This window comes from Salvelinus namaycush, chromosome 1, assembly GCF_016432855.1.
Source record: "Salvelinus namaycush isolate Seneca chromosome 1, SaNama_1.0, whole genome shotgun sequence".
In the NCBI taxonomy this organism is placed as follows: domain Eukaryota; kingdom Metazoa; phylum Chordata; class Actinopteri; order Salmoniformes; family Salmonidae; genus Salvelinus; species Salvelinus namaycush.
Window position 1 is genome coordinate 83,256,690 of NC_052307.1, and position 23,637 is coordinate 83,280,326.

The following is a 23,637-nucleotide window of genomic DNA, read 5'->3' on the forward strand; positions in this document are numbered from 1 at the left end:
TCTGATAGCCAGGGATAGCGACGCGGTGGCGGCTGCGACAGCGCAGGGATTGGGTTCCCAATGACTGGGCAGCGTGAATGGGTGCAGTCATGTCTGAAGGGAACGAAACTGGGCCCCTGTGATTAGCAGTGCTAATGCTAACTTCACTCCCCTCCCTCATCTCCTCCATCGCTTCCTCCCTTCCTGTCCTGTTTTCTCAGGTCACCTGATAGGGGTGAGGTTATCCAGTCTGTTTATCATGCCTTAAAAGGCCACTGTGTATTAGACACACACACATTTGTTTTACTATCCTTGTTGGGACCAAACAATGTATTCCCATTCAAAATTATATTTACCCTAAATCTAATTCTAACCTTAAACTGAACCCTAACCTTAAACCTAACCCTTAAGCCTAAAATAGCCTTTTCCCTTGTGGGGGCTGGTGAAATGTCCCCACTTGTCAGAATTGTCCTTGTTTTTACTATCCTTGTAAAGGTGTCCGCATGCTTCCCAGACGGAACAGTTTGGAAGAGTTTATGCATATAGTATGACAAAATGTTGGGGCTTTTCGGGCACATTTTATTCTCGAGGCCAGTTGGGAGCCGACGTCTTCGCCCGTGATTGGTCAACTGTAGGGATTCTTCAATAGTCTTTGTTGTTGTTCAATGAGAGACGACTCGTTTGCATGCACATTTCTTCATTGAGAAATATTGCACCAAACATATTTCATGTAAAATTGCGTGACTAAGATCTCCTTGGCAGAAACGTCAAAATGTAATTACTTTTTTAATTCTGACTTTTGAGGAAGTGTATACTGGCTACGGCGTCTCAAATTGGACAAACTACTATTGCTGCTTTTTCCCCCTCATTTTTTCAAGCGAATGTCTTTAAGGGAGTATGCGAACACACTCGTTCGGTTCGCCTAGTCGACTTCAGCTATCCCCCAGCCGAACTGAAGCATGCTGACACAGGACTTCTGATACCCACAAGGATAGTAAAACCAAAAACACACAGGAGGTAGCTAGCTAGTTACCCACCTCCCCTCCCCTCTTTCACCCCCTCAGGCCAGTCCACCTCTATTTGTCTCTCTCCTTTTATCCTCTCCAAATGATAAGCTGCGCATTTTGGAGCCACAATGGCAACATTCATGTACATATTTAGAGCCGGGATGGGGGAAAAGGGAGGGGTAGAATGGAGGGTTTGACTTAGAGTCACGAAGAGTCAGATTCCTTTGTGCAGCAGCCAGGACGAGGGCATGTTGCCTAGAAAGCCCTTCTGAAGGGGGCACCCCAACGCTGCCCAACCACATCCTCCTCTCTCTCGTTCTGTCTGTCAACCACAAGGCCCCGTCTCTTTTTTTCTCTCGCTCCTTTTATTTCTTTACTCTCTCGCTGTCGTTCGTTTCTTCTTTCTCAGTGGACATGGGTGAGGGGTTAAAATGGGCAGCTCTTGTCCTCTCTTTAGTCTCTCTCTCTCTCTGTCTCTGTGGGTAATGAAAGGCTGGATGAGTGTGTGGGCTTGGCATGGAGGGCCCAGTGTACCCAGTGCATCCTGGCAGTGCCAGCCTAACCCTTCCCCCCCAGCCTGCCCAGCATGGCCACAAGTGGGGAGCTCAACTCAGTGCCTCACTACTGGCCTCATTGGATGCCAGCTGCCTCACTACTGGCCTCTCATTGGATGCCAGCTGCCTCACTACTGGCCTCTCATTGGATGCCAGCTGCCTCACTACTGGCCTCTCATTGGATGCCAGCTGCCTCACTACTATGCCAGCTGCCTCACTACTGGCCTCTCATTGGATATCCAGCTGCATCACTACTGGCCTCTCATTGGATGCCAGCTGCATCACTACTGGCCTCTCATTGGATGCCAGCTGCATCACTACTGGCCTCTCATTGGATGCCAGCTGCATCACTACTGGGCTCTCATTGGATGCCAGCTGCATCACTACTGGCCTCTCATTGGATGCCAGCTGCATCACTACTGGCCTCTCATTGGATGCCAGCTGCATCACTACTGGCCTCATTGGATGCCAGCTGCCTCACTACTGGCCTCTCATTGGATGCCAGCTGCATCACTACTGGCCTCTCATTGGATGCCAGCTGCATCACTACTGGCCTCTCATTGGATGCCAGCTGCCTTTTCCTCTTTCTTTCACTCCCTCTTTTTCGACAACTTTCCTGCTCTACTTTTTCTCGCCGTTTCCGTTTGCTCTTTGTCAACGTTCCTTCTGTGCTCTCACTCACTCACTCATTGAGTCTCTCCTGTCATTCAGTCCCTGTGGTTTAGGCAGTTTCCTGTCCCTCCCTCGCTACTTGTTTATGTACTGTATAACCACTGAGTGGTCCTGGCAAGGTGTCGACCTGTGTGAGGTCAGAACTCACCACTCCAGCCCTCTCTCCAGCAGTCATCCGTTCAAACCAGCAGCTCTGGAGAAAGAACCACTGTTCACCTGGTGTTTTCCTTTCTGATGGTGTGTGTGTGTTTTGGAGAGATAGCAGGAGGGAGACAGGAAAACAAGTTGTGCATTGTTTGCGTTGTGTGTCAGCAGCCTCAGTCAATGGAAGGCCTGGTAGAAGATGAGTCTGTGCAGTTTGTCTCCTGGGCTCACTCAGTCATGCTCACTCCCTGTCCCTCACTAATGCATCATGGTGCTTGTTGAGCTGATATCCTCTACTCTGAGGGGAGGTGTAGCTCTGTCAAGGGGTGTGTGTTTGAAGGACTTTGGTAAAGCCCCATCGGTGGCCTGGCAGCTCTCCCCTCTAAGATGGCTGTCTCTACAGCACAAAGACACACTTGAAGACCTAAACTAACAGAGCACTTTTCCCCTAGACGTTTTGTTACATGGGAAGACTCCTGTGTCTGACATGGTTCCTCGTCTGTCTGCGTGTTGTTCCAGAATAACTCGGTGTCTCCGTCGGACAGCCTGCGTGCAGCCAGCGACAAGCACCGCAGCTCCTCTGATTATAGCATGGACTCCAAGAAACGCAAGGTGGAGGAGAAGGACACTATGAGCAGATACGTGAGTGGGAGCGCGCGCACACACACATAATACACTCAGCACCTTTAAACAGGAGAAGTGCTGCTCACACACACACACACACACACACACACACACACACACACACACACACACACACACACACACACACACACACACAAATAATACACTCAGCACCTTTAAACAGGAGAAGTACTGCTCACACACACACACACACACACACACACACACACACACACACACACACACACACACACACACACACACACACACACACACACACACACACACAAATAATACACTCAGCACCTTTAAACAGGAGAAGTACTGCTCACACACACACACACACACACACACACACACACACACACACACACACACACACACACACACACACACACAAATAATACACTCAGCACCTTTAAACAGGAGAAGTACTGCTCACACACACACACACACACACACACACAAATAATACACTCAGCACATTTAAAAAGGAGAAGTACTGCTCACACACTCCGATATAAGTGTGGTCACTGTCTAACACTGTCTCTCAACAGGATAGCGATGGAGACAAAAGTGACGACCTGGTCGTGGATGTGTCCAATGAGGTAAGAGCAGCTGGTCGCTTGCATGTGTGTGTTTGAGTGGACACACGTATGGGTGTGTTGGTATGTTAGTGTGGTTGAGTTGCAGAGCCACATTCCACCTGGTCTCTCTGGTAGCTAGTGACTGAACACTGGTGTCTTTGTTGAGGAACCAGAGCTGACAGAGACCTTAACAGCTGTCACACCCTCACTAAGGTCACCGGGGAAACCTCTCCTAAAATAAAGAAGGAAATGGAACCGTGTGGTTGTGTATAACATCCACTTATGTGTATGTGTACCAAATAAAACCTTTATTTGTACAGAGACATGCTTATACAAAGAAATGCTTTTCAAAGAAACCTAGAGGGGATGGAACCCCCAGAGTGACGGAGACGGAGGAGAAACAAAGTCTATCTAGGAGAAACAAAGTCTATCTGTGTACATGTGGCCTGGGTTTGTTTGACCTTCATCTACATGTTCCAGTGTGTTTTCACTCATTCGCTCTTCCTCTCCCTCATCATTTTTCTCTTGTTCTCTCTCTAGGACCCAGCCACTCCCAGGGCCAGCCCCGCCCATTCTCCTCCAGAAAACGGTCTGGACAAATCACGGGCCCTAAAGAAGGACGCCCCCAACAGCCCCGCCTCCGTGGCCTCCTCCGGCAGCACGCCCTCCTCCAAAGCCAAGGACCACGCCCACGTGAGTGTGTGTGTGTGTGTGAGAAACGGGAAAGGAGGGGCTAGGGGAAAACAATAGACAAGGGGTGAATGTGAGGGGCTCATACATGGGAGGAAGTGTAGCTATTAAACTGCTGAATGAGGGTTGGAGAGGAGGCACACAGGAGACACACAGTGCTCTGCTCCTTTCAATATCCTTTATGGCAGGCAGAATAAATGTTCATTGCTTTCCCAGCCCCGGATCGTAAATAAACCGGGGCAATGACAGGGAGATTGCTCTGTCCCACCCTCCATCTCTCTCTCTCTCCCATCCCTCCTTCTCTTACCAGGCCCCATGTCAATGTGCTTAATTACTGGTCTAGTCAGGGAGCAAACTACAGAGCTCTCCCTCCCTCACCAGCCCTATCTCCTTGGCTGTGATAATGTGCTTAACTAGTCAGGACTGATGTTTAGGTCTGGGGGTGTGGTGGAGGGGTGCAGATTAAAGGGAAATGAGGGCTAAAGAAGGACCACCATCTTGGATGTTAGGGCTCTGACAGGCCGTCTCTAATAGAGGTTTATGTGGCCCCACAGGGTTCTAACTGGCACTAGTAGACTGGATTATGTTCAACTCACCACTCAAATTGTCACTGGATTTTGGGGGAAAGCGGTTCAGTTATTTTGGGATTTGGTCTTTTATTTGTCCCTCTCTCTCCCTGTCTCTTGGTAGCTGCTTGTTAATTATTATTATTTTGGGGGGGTTGCCAGTTAATTTCAGTTTGTTTAGGGGGGTTGCAAGTTTGTTTGGGGGGGTTGCCAGTTGATTTCAGTTTGTTTCATTTTGTTTGGGGGGGTTGCCAGTTGATTTCAGTTTGTTTGGGGGGGTTGCCAGTTGATTTAATTTTGTTTGGGGGGGTTGCCAGTTGATTTAATTTTGTTTAGGGGGGGTTGCCAGTTGATTTCATTTTGTTTGGGGGGTTGCCAGTTGATTTCAGTTTGTTTGGGGGGGGGTTGCCAGTGATCTAGGTGGGTGGGGTGCCAGTGATCTAGGTGGGTGGGGTGCCAGTGACCTTACTGGGTGGGTTGGGGTTCTATTGTTTTGTAATTGGCATCATTTAGAATTACAATGGAACACGCTGGAATTAAGCAACATTAATCACATCAAGTCTCTCTCTGTCAGAATGATAAGTCATCCACGCCGGGCCTGAAGTCTAACACCCCCACACCTCGTAATGATGCCCCCACACCAGGCACCAGCACCACCCCTGGTCTACGGCCCATCATGGGCAAGCCCTCGGGCATGGAGGCACTGGGTGAGTCCTCCACACATACACACTCATACCCACATGTATACAAACACACTCGCCCGCTAACCACGAATAGATTAACACGAAAATAACTTCCTTGTAGTTCTGCCCATTTGCCTATGACAGAATCAGTTGTTCTTACCGTCTCTCTCTCCTCCCTCTCTCTAGCAGCTCCAGCCCTGCGTACCCCTTTGTCCATAGCTGGCTCCTACGCCACGCCCTTCGCCATGATGGGCCACCACGAGATGAACGGCTCCCTGACCAGCCCCGGGGTCTACGCCGGACTCCACATCTCCCCCCAGATGAGCGTGGCCGCTGCTGCGTACGGACGCTCGCCCATGGTACGCTCCCCTAAAACTCCACCTCATGAAGCCACATACTCACCTTCAGCCCCTCTTCCCTATACACAGGCTACAGTTACCAATACAACACAGTCACACAGACTACAGTTACCAATACAACACAGTCACACAGGCTACAGTTACTAATACAACACAGTCACACAGGCTACAGTTACCAATACAACACAGTCACACAGGCTACAGTTACCAATACAACACAGTCACACAGGCTACAGTTACCAATACAACACAGTCACACAGGCTACAGTTACCAATACAACACAGTCACACAGGCTACAGTTACCAATACAACACAGTCACACAGGCTACAGTTACTAATACAACACAGTCACACAGGCTACAGTTACTAATACAACACAGTCACACAGGCTACAGTTACTAATACAACACAGTCACACAGGCTACAGTTACTAATACAACACAGTCACACAGGCTACAGTTACTAATACAACACAGTCACACAGGCTACAGTTACTAATACAACACAGTCACACAGGCTACAGTTACCAATACAACACAGTCACACAGACTACAGTTACCAATACAACACAGTCACACAGGCTACAGTTACTAATACAACACAGTCACACAGGCTACAGTTACCAATACAACACAGTCACACAGGCTACAGTTACCAATACAACACAGTCACACAGGCTACAGTTACTAATACAACACAGTCACACAGGCTACAGTTACCAATACAACACAGTCACACAGGCTACAGTTACCAATACAACACAGTCACACAGACTACAGTTACCAATACAACACAGTCACACAGACTACAGTTACCAATACAACACAGTCACACAGACTACAGTTACCAATACAACACAGTCACACAGGCTACAGTTACCAATACAACACAGTCACACAGGCTACAGTTACTAATACAACACAGTCACACAGGCTACAGTTACCAATACAACACAGTCACACAGGCTACAGTTACCAATACAACACAGTCACACAGGCTACAGTTACCAATACAACACAGTCACACAGGCTACAGTTACCAATACAACACAGTCACACAGGCTACAGTTACCAATACAACACAGTCACACAGGCTACAGTTACCAATACAACACAGTCACACAGGCTACAGTTACCAATACAACACAGTCACACAGGCTACAGTTACCAATACAACACAGTCACACAGGCTACAGTTACCAATACAACACAGTCACACAGGCTACAGTTACCAATACAACACAGTCACACAGGCTACAGTTACCAATACAACACAGTCACACAGGCTACAGTTACCAATACAACACAGTCACACAGGCTACAGTTACCAATACAACACAGTCACACAGGCTACAGTTACCAATACAACACAGTCACACAGGCTACAGTTACCAATACAACACAGTCACACAGGCTACAGTTACCAATACAACACAGTCACACAGGCTACAGTTACCAATACAACACAGTCACACAGGCTACAGTTACCAATACAACACAGTCACACAGGCTACAGTTACCAATACAACACAGTCACACAGGCTACAGTTACCAATACAACACAGTCACACAGGCTACAGTTACCAATACAACACAGTCACACAGGCTACAGTTACCAATACAACACAGTCACACAGGCTACAGTTACCAATACAACACAGTCACACAGGCTACAGTTACCAATACAACACAGTCACACAGGCTACAGTTACAATACAACACAGTCACACAGACTACAGTTACCAATACAACACAGTCACACAGACTACAGTTACCAATACAACACAGTCACACAGACTACAGTTACCAATACAACACAGTCACACAGGCTACAGTTACCAATACAACACAGTCACACAGGCTACAGTTACCAATACAACACAGTCACACAGGCTACAGTTACCAATACAACACAGTCACACAGGCTACAGTTACCAATACAACACAGTCACACAGGCTACAGTTACCAATACAACACAGTCACACAGGCTACAGTTACTAATACAACACAGTCACACAGACTACAGTTACCAATACAACACAGTCACACAGACTACAGTTACCAATACAACACAGTCACACAGGATACAGCTACCAATACAACACAGTCACACAGACTACAGTTACCAATACAACACAGTCACACAGACTACAGTTACTAATACAACACAGGAAGAGGAAAGAAAATGTGTTCACTCAAACACACACACATGTAAACGTACATCAGACTCACTTCTCACTATATATTACGTCTCAGCAGCGCTACCGTTGAGTTAGCCAACACGGCTGTCGGCTAAAAGACTTATGGTAATATGACTAGCAGCCAATTTACAATGAATTTCCTATTTCAATAATTCACTTTTTCAATATTTCTTTAGAAATGCATAAAAAATAAATTCTCTACTCTCTGTGTAAAGTGTTAGCTAACTCCAATGTTTCTATTGCCTAACTCCACTTCTTTGATGTCTGGTGCTACAAGGGAGGGGAAAAATAACAGCTCAGTCAAAACACTTCTCGGTGTGTGGAAATCTCCCAGGCTCTCATTAGCATTAGCAAGTGGGATTTTACACCGTTACCACAAACCTGGGCAAAGGCTCTGCCTTTAAAGGAATGTAGAATCCACAGTATGACATGATAGTAAGAATAGCCCTTATGTCCCCCACACTCATAACTGGTTCAGTACGGACCGCGGGGCTCTACTAGTACTACTGAACTAGGTCAGGCTTCCACCCCTGGTGTCGTATAATTAAGCAAGAAGAGGGTGTGTTATGTGGCCAATATACCACGGCTAAGGGCTGTTGAACGACGCAACGTGGAGTGCCTGGATACAGCCCGTAGCCGTGGTATATTGGCCATAAACCACAAACTCCCGAGGTGCCTTATTGCTATTAGAAACTGGTTACCAATATAGTTGGAGCGGTAAAAATAAATGCTTTGTCATACCCGTGGTATACGGTCTGATATACCACGGCTGTCAGCCAGTCAGTGTTCAGGGCTCGAACCACCCAGTTTATAAACGCACACAAGACCTGGAAAAATATCTAGAATTGCAGGAAATGAGCTTTAAAACAGCAACAAAAATCTCTGCCCAGTGCAAAATGTATAGAATTGCGAAAAATGTAACTTAAAACTGCAAAACTATCTCTCTGCCAACAAGATGCAAAACTATCTCTCTGCCAACAAGATGCAAAACTATCTCTCTGCCAACAAGATGCAAAACTATCTCTCTGCCAACAAGATGCAAAACTATCTCTCTGCCAACAAGATGCAAAACTATCTCTCTGCCAACAAGATGCAAAACTATCTCTCTGCCAACAAGATGGGTGTGACCAGTTCTGGGTAGCATTGGGTTGCGAGGTGGGGGTTTGCCACATAGGACATTTGTGTGATCGGACCTTCTCAAATAGTACTTGAGTACCCCTGCCTTATTTGACGCTACAGAAGCAGTGATGCTAAGTTTCCTGTTTGAACATTTAGCTTAGCCTAGTTGGCTGCATGGATAGGCTTTCCACTGTTTGTTAGGCTATCGTGTTAACATGCTAACTGTCTGTCTGTGCTGTTTTCCCAGGCGGGGTTTGACCCTCACTCCCACATGAGACCAGGCCTGCAAGCCAGCCTCACGTCCATCTCTGGAGGAAAGCCGTAAGTCTCCAAACCCTTTGTTTCAACTGTTTATCACTAGAGCCTGAACATCACAGGTCAAGTCCAACATTTTGGTTCCAGGTTTCATTTTGGCTTAAAACAACAACTGCCCTTTCTCCCCACGGTAGTGCCTACTCCTTTCATGTGAGCGCGGACGGCCAGATGCAGCCGGTGCCCTTTCCCCCGGACGCTCTCATAGGCCCGGGCATCCCACGCCACGCCCGCCAGATCAACACGCTGAGCCACGGCGAGGTGGTGTGCGCCGTCACCATCAGCAACCCCACGCGCCACGTCTACACCGGCGGCAAGGGCTGCGTCAAGATCTGGGACATCAGCCAGCCGGGCAGCAAGAGCCCCGTGTCCCAACTGGACTGCCTGGTAAGGAGACATTTCTGTGTTAGAAAGACTGGTATTGTATATCCAGAGGAACGTTTGGACACACCTACTCATTCAAGGGTTTTTCTTTTTTGGTTACTACATGATTCCATATGTGTTATTTCATAGTGTTGATGTCTTCACTGTTATTCTACAATGTAGAAAATAGTAGAAATAAAGAAAAACCCTGCAATGAGAAGGTGTGTCCAGACTTTTGACTGGTACTGTATGTTTCAACTGGATGAGCGTCACTGTGGATAAAGCCATCTGTTGAATGCTCATATCGTTGTTATAATGGCGTAAGGCATAACAACAGACAACGTGGGACGAAGGCTGTAACTTAGGTTGGCTGGGCTGTATGCTAGCTAACAGGATAAGCTGAACAAGCCATGTATCTGAGATGATACTGTGACGGTTATCATTTGACATGGACTGAGATATCAAGCCTACTGATGGGCACCAGAGGATGCTCTTCATAGGGCTGATGTATGACCAGGGATTTTCTCTAAGTGCTTGAATTAGACCAGTTTCCTGTTCTGCTAATCATTCAAAATGTAACGAGTACTTTTGGGTGTCAGGGAAAATGTATGGAGTAGAAAGTACGTTATTTTCATTAGAAATGTAGTGGAGTAAAAGTTGTCAAAAGTAGTAAAGTACAGATACCCCCAAAAACAACTTAAGTAGTACTTCAAAGTATTTTTTACTTAAGTACTTTACACTGCTGCCTTCAGCCCTCTGAACCCCACATCCACCCTCTGAACCCCACATCCACCCTCTGAACCCCACATCCACCCTCTGAACCAGCCCTCTGAACCCCACATCCACCCTCTGAACCCCACATCCACCCTCTGAACCCCACATCCACCCTCTGAACCAGCCCTCTGAACCAGCCCTCTGAACCCCACATCCACCCTCTCCCTCCATCTGCTCTTGTGAATGTAATAATTCAAGGCACAGCGTCTTGTTCGTCGGCCCTGTGTGTGACGTTTTGGAAAAAGACCAAAAGTAATGATCTTCTGATCGTCCGGCCCCGGTTCATCATTACCCACCACATTAGTCATTCTCCCATCCTCCCCATTCATCAGTTTGATACTGTCTCCTGGCCACTTTGGAGAGGGGGAAAGAGCAGAGGGAAGAGGGAGAGTGCTGGCTGTGTGACCAGGTCTTATATAGTCATCAGCAAGCTGTTTAATTCATCTGAGAGCCCCGGCCCTCTATTGATCTGTCATTCACATCCCCCGCCTCATGGACAGAGTCCAGCTAACACTCTTCTGCCCTTGTTAAAGCTGACAATGAGTCTCGCTCCACCACAGTCGAGGGAAGCCACACTCAAACACACTCTGATGCTTTTATCGTCATACCTGCTTCAACAGGCACTCACACATCTGAGCTGTCTTTGTTGCAGGTGCATTTTAACAGTTGAATAAGATGAGAAAAAAGAAAACCTGCACACTGCTCTCGCTGGGGCCACGTCTCTCGCTGGGGCCACGTCTCTCGCTGGGGCCACGTCTCTCGCTGGGGCCACGTCTCTCGCTGGGGCCACGTCTCTCGCTGGGGCCACGTCTCTCGCTGGGGCCACTGCTCTCGCTGGGGCCACTGTCTCTCGCTGGGGCCACTGCTCTCGCTGGGGCCACGGCTCTCGCTGGGGCCACGGCTCTCGCTGGGGCCACGTCTCTCGCTGGGGCCACTGCTCTCGCTGGGGCCACGGCTCTCGCTGGGGCCACGAGATGGCTCTCGCTAGGGCCACGGCTCTCGCTAGGGCCACGGCTCTCGCTAGGGCCACGGCTCTCGCTGGGGCCACTGCTCTCGCTGGGGCCACTGCTCTCGCTGGGGCCACTGCTCTCGCTGGGGCCACTGCTCTCGCTGGGGCCACGGCTCTCGCTGGGGCCACTGCTCTCGCTGGGGCCACGGCTCTCGCTGGGGCCACGGCTCTCGCTGGGGCCACGAGACGGCTCTCGCTAGGGCCACGGCTCTTTATTAAGCTTTATGTATCGACCTCAAGGCCTTCATCAGAGCTTTTGTGAGTTCACAACCAGCATCCCTATGGAGATACTGCTCCACCCACATCCGTTCAATTCATCCAATGTGGTTGGAGTCGCCATACTTGCTTTTGTCGCCACACCTGCTTTTAAATCAAATCACATTTTATTGGTCTCATACAATATTTAGCAGATGTTATTGCGGGTGTAGTGAAATGGTTGTGTTCCTCACTCCAACAGTATAGTAATATTTAACAATACATTTGAGAGTCTCACGATACCAGCTATTATCAGGATAACTGTCTGAAGCCCAAATCTTAAGTGTCTCCCTCTCTGTCTCCAGAACAGGGACAACTACATCCGTTCCTGTAAGCTCCTCCCTGATGGCCGCACCCTGATTGTGGGTGGTGAGGCCAGCACGCTGACCATCTGGGACCTAGCCTCACCCACCCCGCGTATCAAGGCAGAGCTAACGTCTTCCGCCCCGGCCTGCTATGCCCTCGCCATCTCCCCCGACGCCAAGGTCTGCTTCTCCTGCTGCAGCGACGGGAACATTGCCGTCTGGGACCTCCACAACCAGACACTGGTCAGGTGAGTGATCTATCTGAAGAGAGCAGATGACTGGTGGGGGCTGGGAAGGATGTACTACTACCCATATGATTTTAGCAGGAATGGAGTAGCAGTAATGATTGGAGTGGGATTACATTGAAATGTCCAAAACGTGAGTGGAATCACTTGACTAAAGTCCACGGTGTTTGTGTTGGGTGTTGTAGGCAGTTCCAGGGCCACACGGACGGAGCCAGCTGTATTGACATCTCCCACGATGGGACCAAGCTGTGGACCGGAGGTCTGGACAACACCGTCCGCTCATGGGACCTGAGGGAGGGACGCCAGCTCCAGCAGCATGACTTCACCTCCCAGGTACGAACATGTGTTTACACACACACACACACACACACACACACACACACGGGATGCAACGGTACAGTGGGCCCACGGTTCGGTACGGTTTCGGTATCTTTATATTTAAGAAACAAAATAAACACATCACCCTTTAAACAATTAACTCTTTTATTTTGCCTATAGACAAATGAAACGTTCCATTCAGAAAAATTGCAACATGACTGACTGCCTGGTTTCTGTCTCTACTGTATGACATCAAGGGGAGAATAAAATGAAAAGTGCTTCTTAGCTTTGACAAGCTGTAGGTGCTTTGCCTTCTCTATTTTAAATAAACAGGGTACATACTTGTATAGGCAATATTACATGTAAAAATAACAAAATGCAACATCAAGTTGGTGTCCTATATGAGAGATCTATTCCTCTATGTTGAGGTTCTTCTGTAAAAAGATAAGCATGTCAACATTCTCTGAAGCAAGACAAGAACGGCCCTGCGGTGGAGAAAACTCCCACTTACAACAGAGGTTCCCGGGACACGGAGGCTCTGCATGTTTTCAACATGGGGAGCTTTGACTGGTTTGTTTTCCACCACACACAAGGATCAGCAGCCACAGGAAGCTGCTGCCTTGTATGAGGGACCACCTCCTCAATCATTTTGGAAAAGAGCTTGTCTGCTGCTCTGAAAAGCTCCCCAAATAACTCTGACACGGGAGTCTTCTTTTGAGGAGGGGATAATGAGGATGGATTTTCTTCCCCTGTGGATGGCCCTGCTTGCACTGCTTGAAACTAGAAGAAAAAACGTATTAAGTGTAAGTGACACATCTCATCAAAAAACATCATCACATTTTAACACACATGATAAAAACAATAAAAAACTATCTCATAACTTAAAAAAAAAATAGATCAGATACCAGATGTTCGTTCTTCACAGTTTCTTTGATGATCCCTGTTGAGGCAGGCTGGGATTTAAACCTCGGCTCAAGGGCTTGTAACTCTGTGAAGGTAGATCTGGCTCTGTGTATCTTCTCTCCAAGTCCTGAGTGATGGCTGCCTTGGCCTCCCTGTTGGTTGCACTGTCCTCAGGACCTGGTGCCATGGAGTTGAGAATCATTGATGAGGTGGGACTTGTTTCACTGCTCGTGAGAGTTGTCATTGTTTTCAGGGGTTTGAGTAGCTGAATGAGTTCTTCTGACAGCTTCAGTTCACTGTCCGTCAGCTTCAGTTCACTGTCCGTCAGCTTCAGTTCACTGTCCGTCAGCTTCAGTTCACTGTCCGTCAGCTTCAGTTCACTGTCCGTCAGCTTCAGTTCACTGTCCGTCAGCATGGCTGTCTTTGACCGACTTCCTCACAGCCTTGTCCAATACAGCAGAGTAGATGGCCAGTTGCTGTTCCACGTAACGTTCCAGCATGTTATATATGGTATTCCAACGGGTTCTTCTGACATCATGGATTGATTTGTGCTTTGGTATATTCAGCATCTCTTCCTTAACTGTCAACTTAGTGGGCGGTAGTGCTTTTGTGTGAGAAAAAACGTCCCCACTTTTCTGACCTTCCCCAGGAGGCGGGACACTGCCTTGAGAGAGACTGCCCTCTTGGCTGTGAGGTTCAGGATGTCTGTAAAACATCCAATGTGGGGCTCAAACCCATCAGCTTCACAGATGGCGTTCACCATGTTTTGTGCGTTATCTGTAGTGGCTGGGGTTGTGATATTTGGTCTCTAGCTTCCACTCAGTCACAGCATTCATTCATTCTAGGGCTAAGTCTGCGCTTGTATGACTCTCATACAGGGGCCGAGTTTGCAACACATAGATCTCCCAGACCAGTACATAGTGAACCGTCACAGTGAGGTAGCTTCCAGTACATAGTGAACCGTCACAGTGAGGTAGCTTCCAGTACATAGTGAACCGTCACAGTGAGGTAGCTTCCAGTACATAGTGAACCGTCACAGTGAGGTAGCTTCCAGTACATAGTGAACCGTCACAGTGAGGTAGCTTCCAGTACATAGTGAACCGTCAGTGAGGTAGCTTCCAGTACATAGTGAACCGTCAGTGAGGTAGCTTCCAGTACATAGTGAACCGTCACAGTGAGGTAGCTTCCAGTACATAGTGAACCGTCACAGTGAGGTAGCTTCCAGTACATAGTGAACCGTCACAGTGAGGTAGCTTCCAGTACATAGTGAACCGTCACAGTGAGGTAGCTTCCAGTACATAGTGAACCGTCACAGTGAGGTAGCTTCCAGTACATAGTGAACCGTCAGTGAGGTAGCATCCAGTACATAGTGGACCGTCACAGTGAGGTAGCTTCCAGTACATAGTGAACCGTCACAGTGAGGTAGCTTCCAGTACATAGTGAACCGTCACAGTGAGGTAGCTTCCAGTACATAGTGAACCGTCACAGTGAGGTAGCTTCCAGTACATAGTGAACCGTCACAGTGAGGTAGCTTCCAGTACATAGTGAACCGTCACAGTGAGGTAGCTTCCAGTACATAGTGAACCGTCACAGTGAGGTAGCTTCCAGTACATAGTGAACCGTCACAGTGAGGTAGCTTCCAGTACATAGTGAACCGTCACAGTGAGGTAGCTTCCAGTACATAGTGAACCGTCACAGTGAGGTAGCTTCCAGTACATAGTGAACCGTCAGTGAGGTAGCATCCAGTACATAGTGAACCGTCACAGTGAGGTAGCTTCCAGTACATAGTGAACCGTCACAGTGAGGTAGCTTCCAGTACATAGTGAACCGTCACAGTGAGGTAGCTTCCAGTACATAGTGAACCGTCACAGTGAGGTAGCTTCCAGTACATAGTGAACCGTCACAGTGAGGTAGCTTCCGGTACATAGTGAACCGTCACAGTGAGGTAGCTTCCGGTACATAGTGAACCGTCACAGTGAGGTAGCTTCCAGTACATAGTGAACCGTCAGTGAGGTAGCTTCCAGTACATAGTGAACCGTCACAGTGAGGTAGCTTCCAGTACATAGTGAACCGTCACAGTGAGGTAGCTTCCGGTACATAGTGAACCGTCACAGTGAGGTAGCTTCCGGTACATAGTGAACCGTCACAGTGAGGTAGCTTCCGGTACATAGTGAACCGTCACAGTGAGGTAGCTTCCGGTACATAGTGAACCGTCACAGTGAGGTAGCTTCCGGTACATAGTGAACCGTCACAGTGAGGTAGCTTCCGGTACATAGTGAACCGTCACAGTGAGGTAGCTTCCGGTACATAGTGAACCGTCACAGTGAGGTAGCTTCCGGTACATAGTGAACCGTCACAGTGAGGTAGCTTCCGGTACATAGTGAACCGTCACAGTGAGGTAGCTTCCGGTACATAGTGAACCGTCACAGTGAGGTAGCTTCCGGTACATAGTGAACCGTCACAGTGAGGTAGCTTCCGGTACATAGTGAACCGTCACAGTGAGGTAGCTTCCGGTACATAGTGAACCGTCAGTGAGGTAGCTTCCGGTACATAGTGAACCGTCACAGTGAGGTAGCTGAACTATAGTGAACTATGTACTGGAAGCTACCTCACTTCTTTATGTTTTTCTGAATTTGTCACGTTGTTGAAGGCAGCAATGAGAGATTGTTGTGTTTTCGCTAACGAGTGGACTCTCCTTGCTCCAGCTCCACCTGCAAGGGATACAGCTGAGTGATGGCCACGTAAATGACACATTGTGTTAGAAGTGTTTCCACTCGAGTAGCCGACAGTGGAAAAGCAATGCTTGCAGACTGTACTTTGTTTGTTTACGGTCTTCTTACCCTCGTCATCGTATTGAACGCTGAATCCAGAATGTTCCCATATAGCGGATTTGAAAGACGGCGGGGCCTCTTCAAATTTGCTTCTCTCTGTCTCGCTAGCGCTCGCCATTGTCACGTTGGAGCTGAGAGAATATTTGTTTTTAGTTTCCCCTCTTCACGGGGCCCCTTTTAGGGAGGTTTCCTACTGAGATGTCATTGCAAATCGTCCATTGGTTGTTTAAGGGGGAGGGGGTTGCTGTCACTGCGGTTGCCACATTTTGAGACATTGCTGTTGAGTAAAGTTTGTCGGCCATCAGGAGCCCCTTAACGGCCACAAGCTGCGTGTCTGGTTCTGCGGATCTGAATGTACAATGTGCGTGTCGTCTGCAGCGCAATAAGCACGTTTTGTTATAGGAAAATGACAGGCGTATCGTAATTCCGTGGTTCACGTGTGCGTATTGAACCGAACGGTTCGACAACATACAGTGTACCGTTGCATCCCTCACACACACACACACACACACACACACACACACACACACACACACACACTCTATTTTGCCCTGGTTCACCCCCACCTCCCGTCTCCTCCCAGATCTTCTCTCTAGGCTACTGCCCCACAGGGGAGTGGCTGGCAGTGGGCATGGAGAGCAGCAACGTGGAGGTTCTCCATCACACCAAGCCTGACAAGTACCAGCTTCACCTGCATGAGAGCTGCGTCCTCTCGCTTAAGTTCGCCTACTGTGGTAAGAAACATGTCCTGGGTGCAATAAGTCATTTATAACCCGTATTTATGTAGTTCAAGTGTAGAAACCTTTTTTCTCAAGGAATTGAACCATGTTGTTTAGTTGGTACTTCTACTGTACCAACAAGTAACACCAACTGCCCCACATCAGTTGTATTGTGTTAGTTACTAAATCTTAAACCATGTGGACTTGCATTTTTGTGCTTGGAGAGTCTTGTGCAGGCCTGTCCTGCTTGGTGAGGGCAACCTGGACTCTGAGCTCATGTATCATGTCCTGTGTTTGAAGGTAAATGGTTTGTGAGCACGGGGAAGGACAACCTCTTGAATGCCTGGAGGACTCCCTATGGTGCCAGCATATTCCAGGTACGCCAATCAATAACACATCAATATACACACTCTCAAACATGCATAGATGCTCACAATCCTGTGACATGACCAACAGCATGGAAACCCCAGCTACCACTGTCAGTTGTAATCTGTAAATCATAAGCAAACAGTATTGTTCAGAGAATTGTCTTTCAGACCAACCAAGACAGATGGTTACTTTGGACAAGGTTAGTTCAGGCAAACACATTACATGCTCTGAATAGGATCGCTAACATGTTTTTTTGACCCTTTCCATCAACAGTCAAAGGAGTCCTCTTCCGTCCTGAGCTGCGACATCTCTGCAGACGACAAGTACATTGTGACGGGCTCCGGAGACAAGAAGGCCACAGTGTACGAGGTGATCTACTAGAAACACCAGTTTGACCCCTCCTACTGGCCTGACAAGGGGAGCTGCTAGCCCCTCCTCCTCCTCTTACTTCACTCACCACACCCCCTAACCTCAAAGACCACCAGGGATTGGACTACAGACTATGTCGGCCGATACCGCTCCCGGATTGGTGCTCAGAAGGCACCATGAGCTGCGATTGGCAGTTGGCCTGGCTCTGATTGGCTATCGCTGCAGACTGTAAGCCTATGGGCACTGAAGATGTAAATTGTCTTGCTGTTTTTAATGGGTTCCTGGGCTTGTTTTTAACGTGATGAATGTTTCTGTCATGTGACTGGACGAAGCGCCGCTTTGTCTTTACAACAGTTGCTCCCTGGACGTCTTGTGAAAATTGTACATAATGGAGTAAAAGACATTTTATATATATATATTATAAATATATATATCTATTTTCATGTCCTGGTGTACTTGTGACGTTTTTGCTTTCGGCCTCTCCCTTCTGCTTGATATTCAAGGGAGAACAGAAAGTAGAATAAGCCTTTTTTTTTTTTAAGGATTTATTTTTTTTTTGGGGGGTTGTTGAAGCGTGTTCTCCAGGCTGACCTTTTTCCAAATCAAATGGAAATGTCTCTCCAAAAACGAAATGGTCAACCAGAACACTTTTTGCAGATTCAAATGTGAGTTTTGGGATGGTGCCCTTTTTTTTGGAGCTACGAAAATGTCTGGGAAGTGGAGCCTGCCGGCTCAGGCAGAGCCACGGAAGTCCGTGGAATACCACAGGACCCCCGCTTGGACCGGCCTATCAGAGGAGACTGGGGGATCGGCGAGAGGAGGAGAACAATGTAAATTAAAACGATATTAAAGAAACTAACTGTACTACTTTCTCTGTGCCCTTTTTGACCCGTCTCTTTTACGTCTTGGATTATTTTTTGGGTGGTCTGGTTGATGTTTAACGATGGACTTAAATTCTACTGGATTATTACTAATACAGACCGGGCTTTGGCTAGCCTGACACAATCTGAACATTGAGTCTGGACCTAAATCTTGCCGATGTAGAACAAGCCACAGGGTCATCTAGACGGGGGGGTTAAGGAGAACATGCTTCTATGGAATCCATTGATTTGATCCTCTATCATTTATCAGTACATCATCTTGGACTAACCGGACTTGGATGGAAGTCAACCAAACTATTGGATTCCACTCAAACGATATACAGTGCCTGTTAAGTGCTAGGGTTGGCTATTAGGATCTTTCAAAATGTAAAACAGAAGTTAGCATTGTGACCAGCATCTACATAATGTTCAGTACCGAGGAGGAGGAAGTTGTCCCTAGACACTGATCTGTTTTGTCCCCAAATGGTGCTGAGGGTAAGATGCTCTGTGTCTAAGGGGAATTTCTTCTTTTACCGTTCAGCTGTTGGGGTGAACACACAAATTCTTCACTGCGCCCTAATACCTGCCTTTCCTTCAGTCATAACGAGGGGTGAAATGTGAGCGTCTCCAATTCACAACCAAAGTATGTAGCAAAACTGTGTCAGCACTGAACATAATGTACAGTTGATGATAATTCAATAAACTGTGTTTGTTTTGTAGAAAGACTTCCCAGTTCATTTCAATGCAACACATTGTTGAGGAAGCGCACAGTCGTTGTATGGAAGAGTGTTTGAGTACTTCTACGAGAGCCGTGGGTGTCTGTGTCTGCCCCGACATTAACTTCCTCTTAAAAGGTTTGAAAGTAGAGTGTAGTGTCTAAACCACTGGAGTCTGCCACTTCTACCCCACACTTGATGTGATACTTAAACACTTTAACTGTTTCATAATGAATACCTAACCTCAAACATATGCCTCGTGATTCCTTCTAGTTAACTGGATGCTGTATATGAGGTGTGTGTGTGTTGAATAGCAGTGGAGTCAGTAGGCTGCTGTCCAGGCGTGGTGTTGTGGTCGCAGGCTGTTCTAAAGACTAATGCTGTATATGAGGTGTGTGTGTGTTGAATAGCAGTGGAGTCAGTAGGCTGCTGTCCAGGCGTGGTGTTGTGGTCTCAGGCTGTTCTAAAGACTAATGCTGTATATGAGGTGTGTGTGTGTTGAATAGCAGTGGAGTCAGTAGGCTGCTGTCCAGGCGTGGTGTTGTGGTCGCAGGCTGTTCTAAAGACTAATGCTGTATATGAGGTGTGTGTGTGTTGAATAGCAGTGGAGTCAGTAGGCTGCTGTCCAGGCGTGGTGTTGTGGTCGCAGGCTGTTCTAAAGACTAATGCTGTATATGAGGTGTGTGTGTGTTGAATAGCAGTGGAGTCAGTAGGCTGCTGTCCAGGCGTGGTGTTGTGGTCGCAGGCTGTTCAAAAGACTAATGCTGGGAGAGGAGACACATTGCTGAGGATCTGGGTGTGTTGCCAAACCACCCGTGTGACTGTGTCACACACTGCTGCCTCAGCACCTCGCTGAAACCACAGGCACGACACACACACACACACACACACACCCAGTCACAGTAGCTGCCACAGACTTACTAGTGTGTCAAGCCAACGTTTTCAGTTCATTGTCTGTTGAGACCCTCCAGTTGTTAATGGTTTCCTCCGAATGTCTTAAGAGAGCGAAGACGAAACTACAGGACTATCCACACCTGATCAGATGCAGTGGCGTATGGATACGTTATGTTCTTAAATCATGTAGTTATTGGGTCCTAAAGCCCCTCTCTCTGTCCTGTCCTGGATAGGAAACAACATGTAGTTATTGGATCCTAAAGCCTCTCTCTCTCTCCTGTCCTGAATAGGAAACAACATGTAGTTATTGGATCCTAAAGCCCCTCTCTCCTGTCCTGAATAGGAAACAACATGTAGTTATTGGGTCCTAAAGCCTCTCTCTCCTGTCCTGGATAGGAAACAACATGTAGTTATTGGGTCCTAAAGCCTCTCTCTCTCTCTCTCCTGTCCTGGATAGGAAACAACATGTAGTTATTGGATCTTAAAGCCTCTCTCTCTCTCTCTCTCTCTCCTGTCCTCGATAGGAAACAACATGTAGTTATTGGAGTGTGAGTAAGTAAGTAAGTAGAGTGTAGTGTCTAAACCACTGGAGTCTGCCACTTATACCCCACACTTGATGTGATACTTAAACACTTTAACTGTTTCATAATGAATACCTAACCTCAAACATATGCCTCGTGATTCCTTCTAGGCTGTTCTAAAGACTAATGCTGTATATGAGGTGTGTGTGTGTTGAATAGCAGTGGAGTCAGTAGGCCGCTGTCCAGGCGTGGTGTTGTGGTCGCAGGCTGTTCTAAAGACTAATGCTGTATATGAGGTGTGTGTGTGTTGAATAGCAGTGGAGTCAGTAGGCTGCTGTCCAGGCGTGGTGTTGTGGTCGCAGGCTGTTCTAAAGACTAATGCTGTATATGAGGTGTGTTGAATAGCAGTGGAGTCAGTAGGCTGCTGTCCAGGCGTGGTGTTGTGGTCTCAGGCTGTTCTAAAGACTAATGCTGTATATGAGGTGTGTGTGTGTTGAATAGCATGGATAGGAAACAACATGTAGTTATTGGGTCCTAAAGCCTCTCTCTCTCTCCTGTCCTGGATAGGAAACAACATGTAGTTATTGGGTCCTAAAGCCCCTCTCTCTGTCCTGTCCTGAATAGGAAACAACATGTAGATATTGGATCCTAAAGCCTCTCTCTCTCTCTCCTGTCCTTGATAGGAAACAACATGTAGTTATTGGATCCTAAAGCCTCTCTCTCTCTCCTGTCCTGAATAGGAAACAACATGTAGATATTGGATCCTAAAGCCTCTCTCTCTCTCTCCTGTCCTGGATAGGAAACAACATGTAGTTATTGGATCCTAAAGCCTCTCTCTCCTGTCCTGGATAGGAAACAACATGTAGTTATTGGATCCTAAACCCTCTCTCTCCTGTCCTGGATAGGAAACAACATGTAGTTATTGGGTCCTAAAGCCTCTCTCTCTCTCCTGTCCTGGATAGGAAACAACATGTAGTTATTGGTTCCTAAAGCCTCTCTCTCTCTCTCCTGTCCTGGATAGGAAACAACATGTAGTTATTGGGTCCTAAAGCCTCTCTCTCTCTCCTGTCCTGGATAGGAAACAACATGTAGTTATTGGATCCTAAAGCCTCTCTCTCTCTCCTGTCCTGGATAGGAAACAACATGTAGATATTGGATCCTAAAGCCTCTCTCTCCTGTCCTGGATAGGAAACAACATATAGTTATTGGATCCTAAAGCCTCTCTCTCCTGTCCTGGATAGGAAACAACATGTAGTTATTGGATCCTAAAGCCCCTCTCTCTGTCCTGTCCTGAATAGGAAACAACATGTAGTTATTGGATCCTAAAGCCTCTCTCTCTCTCTCTCCTGTCCTGAATAGGAAACAACATGCAGTTATTAGGTCCTAAAGCCCCTCTCTCTGTCCTGTCCTGGATAGGAAACAACATGTAGTTATTGGATCCTAAAGCCTCTCTCTCTCTCTCCTGTCATGAATAGGAAACAACATGTAGTTATTGGATCCTAAAGCCTCTCTCTCTCCTGTCCTGAATAGGAAACAACATGTAGTTATTGGGTCCTAAAGCCCCTCTCTCTGTCCTGTCCAGGATAGGAAACAACATGTAGTTATTGGATCCTAAAGCCTCTCTCTCTCTCTCTCCTGTCCAGGATAGGAAACAACATGTAGTTATTGGGTCCTAAAGCCTCTCTCTCTCTCTCCTGTCCAGGATAGGAAACAACATGTAGTTATTGGGTCCTAAAGCCCATCTCTCTGTCTCTCCTGTCCTGGATAGGAAACAACATGTAGTTATTGGATCCTAAAGCCTCTCTCTCCTGTCCAGGATAGGAAACAACATGTAGTTATTGGATCCTAAAGCCCCTATCTCTGTCCTGTCCTGGATAGGAAACAACATGTAGTTATTGGGTCCTAAAACCTCTCTCTCTCTGTCCTGTCCTGGATAGGAAACAACATGTAGTTATTGGGTCCTAAAGCCTCTCTCTCTCTCTCTCTCTCCTGTCCTGGATAGGAAACAACATGTAGTTATTGGGTCCTAAAGCCTCTCTCTCTCTCCTGTCCTGGATAGGAAACAACATGTACTTATTGGATCCTAAAGCCTCTCTCTCTGTCCTGTCCTGGATAGGAAACAACATGTAGTTATTGGGTCCTAAAGCCTCTCTCTCTCTCTTGTCCTGGATAGGAAACAACATGTAGTTATTGGGTCCTAAAGCCTCTCTCTCTCTCTCTCTCTCTCTCCTGTCCTGAATAGGAAACAACATGTAGTTATTGGGTCCTAAAGCCCCTCTCTCTCTCCTGTCCTGGATAGGAAACAACATGTAGTTATTGGGTCCTAAAGCCTCTCTCTCTCTCCTGTCCTGGATAGGAAACAACATGTAGTTATTGGGTCCTAAAGCCTCTCTCCCTCTCTCCTGTCCTGAATAGGAAACAACATGTAGTTATTGGGTCCTAAAGCCCCTCTCTCCTGTCCTGAATAGGAAACAACATGTAGTTATTGGGTCCTAAAGCCCCTCTCTCTCTCCTGTCCTGGATAGGAAACAACATGTAGTTATTGGGTCCTAAAGCCTCTCTCTCTCTCCTGTCCTGGATAGGAAACAACATGTAGTTATTGGGTCCTAAAGCCTCTCTCTCTCTCCTGTCCTGGATAGGAAACAACATGTAGTTATTGGGTCCTAAAGCCTCTCTCTCTCTCTCTCC

General features: G+C 47.4%; 1 protein-coding gene across 1 annotated transcript in view; it reads left to right on the forward strand.

Annotated features, from left to right (window-relative positions):
• LOC120049960 (transducin-like enhancer protein 3-B) overlaps positions 1–19,555 on the forward strand; it is a 47,245-nt gene extending 27,690 nt beyond the window's left edge. Inside the window, exons 10-21 of the mRNA XM_038996494.1 lie at positions 2,876–2,998; positions 3,538–3,588; positions 4,108–4,260; positions 5,398–5,530; positions 5,693–5,865; positions 9,434–9,507; positions 9,636–9,885; positions 12,205–12,452; positions 12,635–12,782; positions 17,085–17,235; positions 17,521–17,597; positions 17,863–19,555. Coding sequence (XP_038852422.1) covers positions 2,876–2,998; positions 3,538–3,588; positions 4,108–4,260; positions 5,398–5,530; positions 5,693–5,865; positions 9,434–9,507; positions 9,636–9,885; positions 12,205–12,452; positions 12,635–12,782; positions 17,085–17,235; positions 17,521–17,597; positions 17,863–17,970 — 1,689 coding nt within the window. The 3' untranslated portion in view covers positions 17,971–19,555. The remainder of the gene's footprint in view (positions 1–2,875; positions 2,999–3,537; positions 3,589–4,107; positions 4,261–5,397; positions 5,531–5,692; positions 5,866–9,433; positions 9,508–9,635; positions 9,886–12,204; positions 12,453–12,634; positions 12,783–17,084; positions 17,236–17,520; positions 17,598–17,862) is intronic.
• The last annotated feature ends 4,082 nt before the right edge of the window (positions 19,556–23,637 follow it).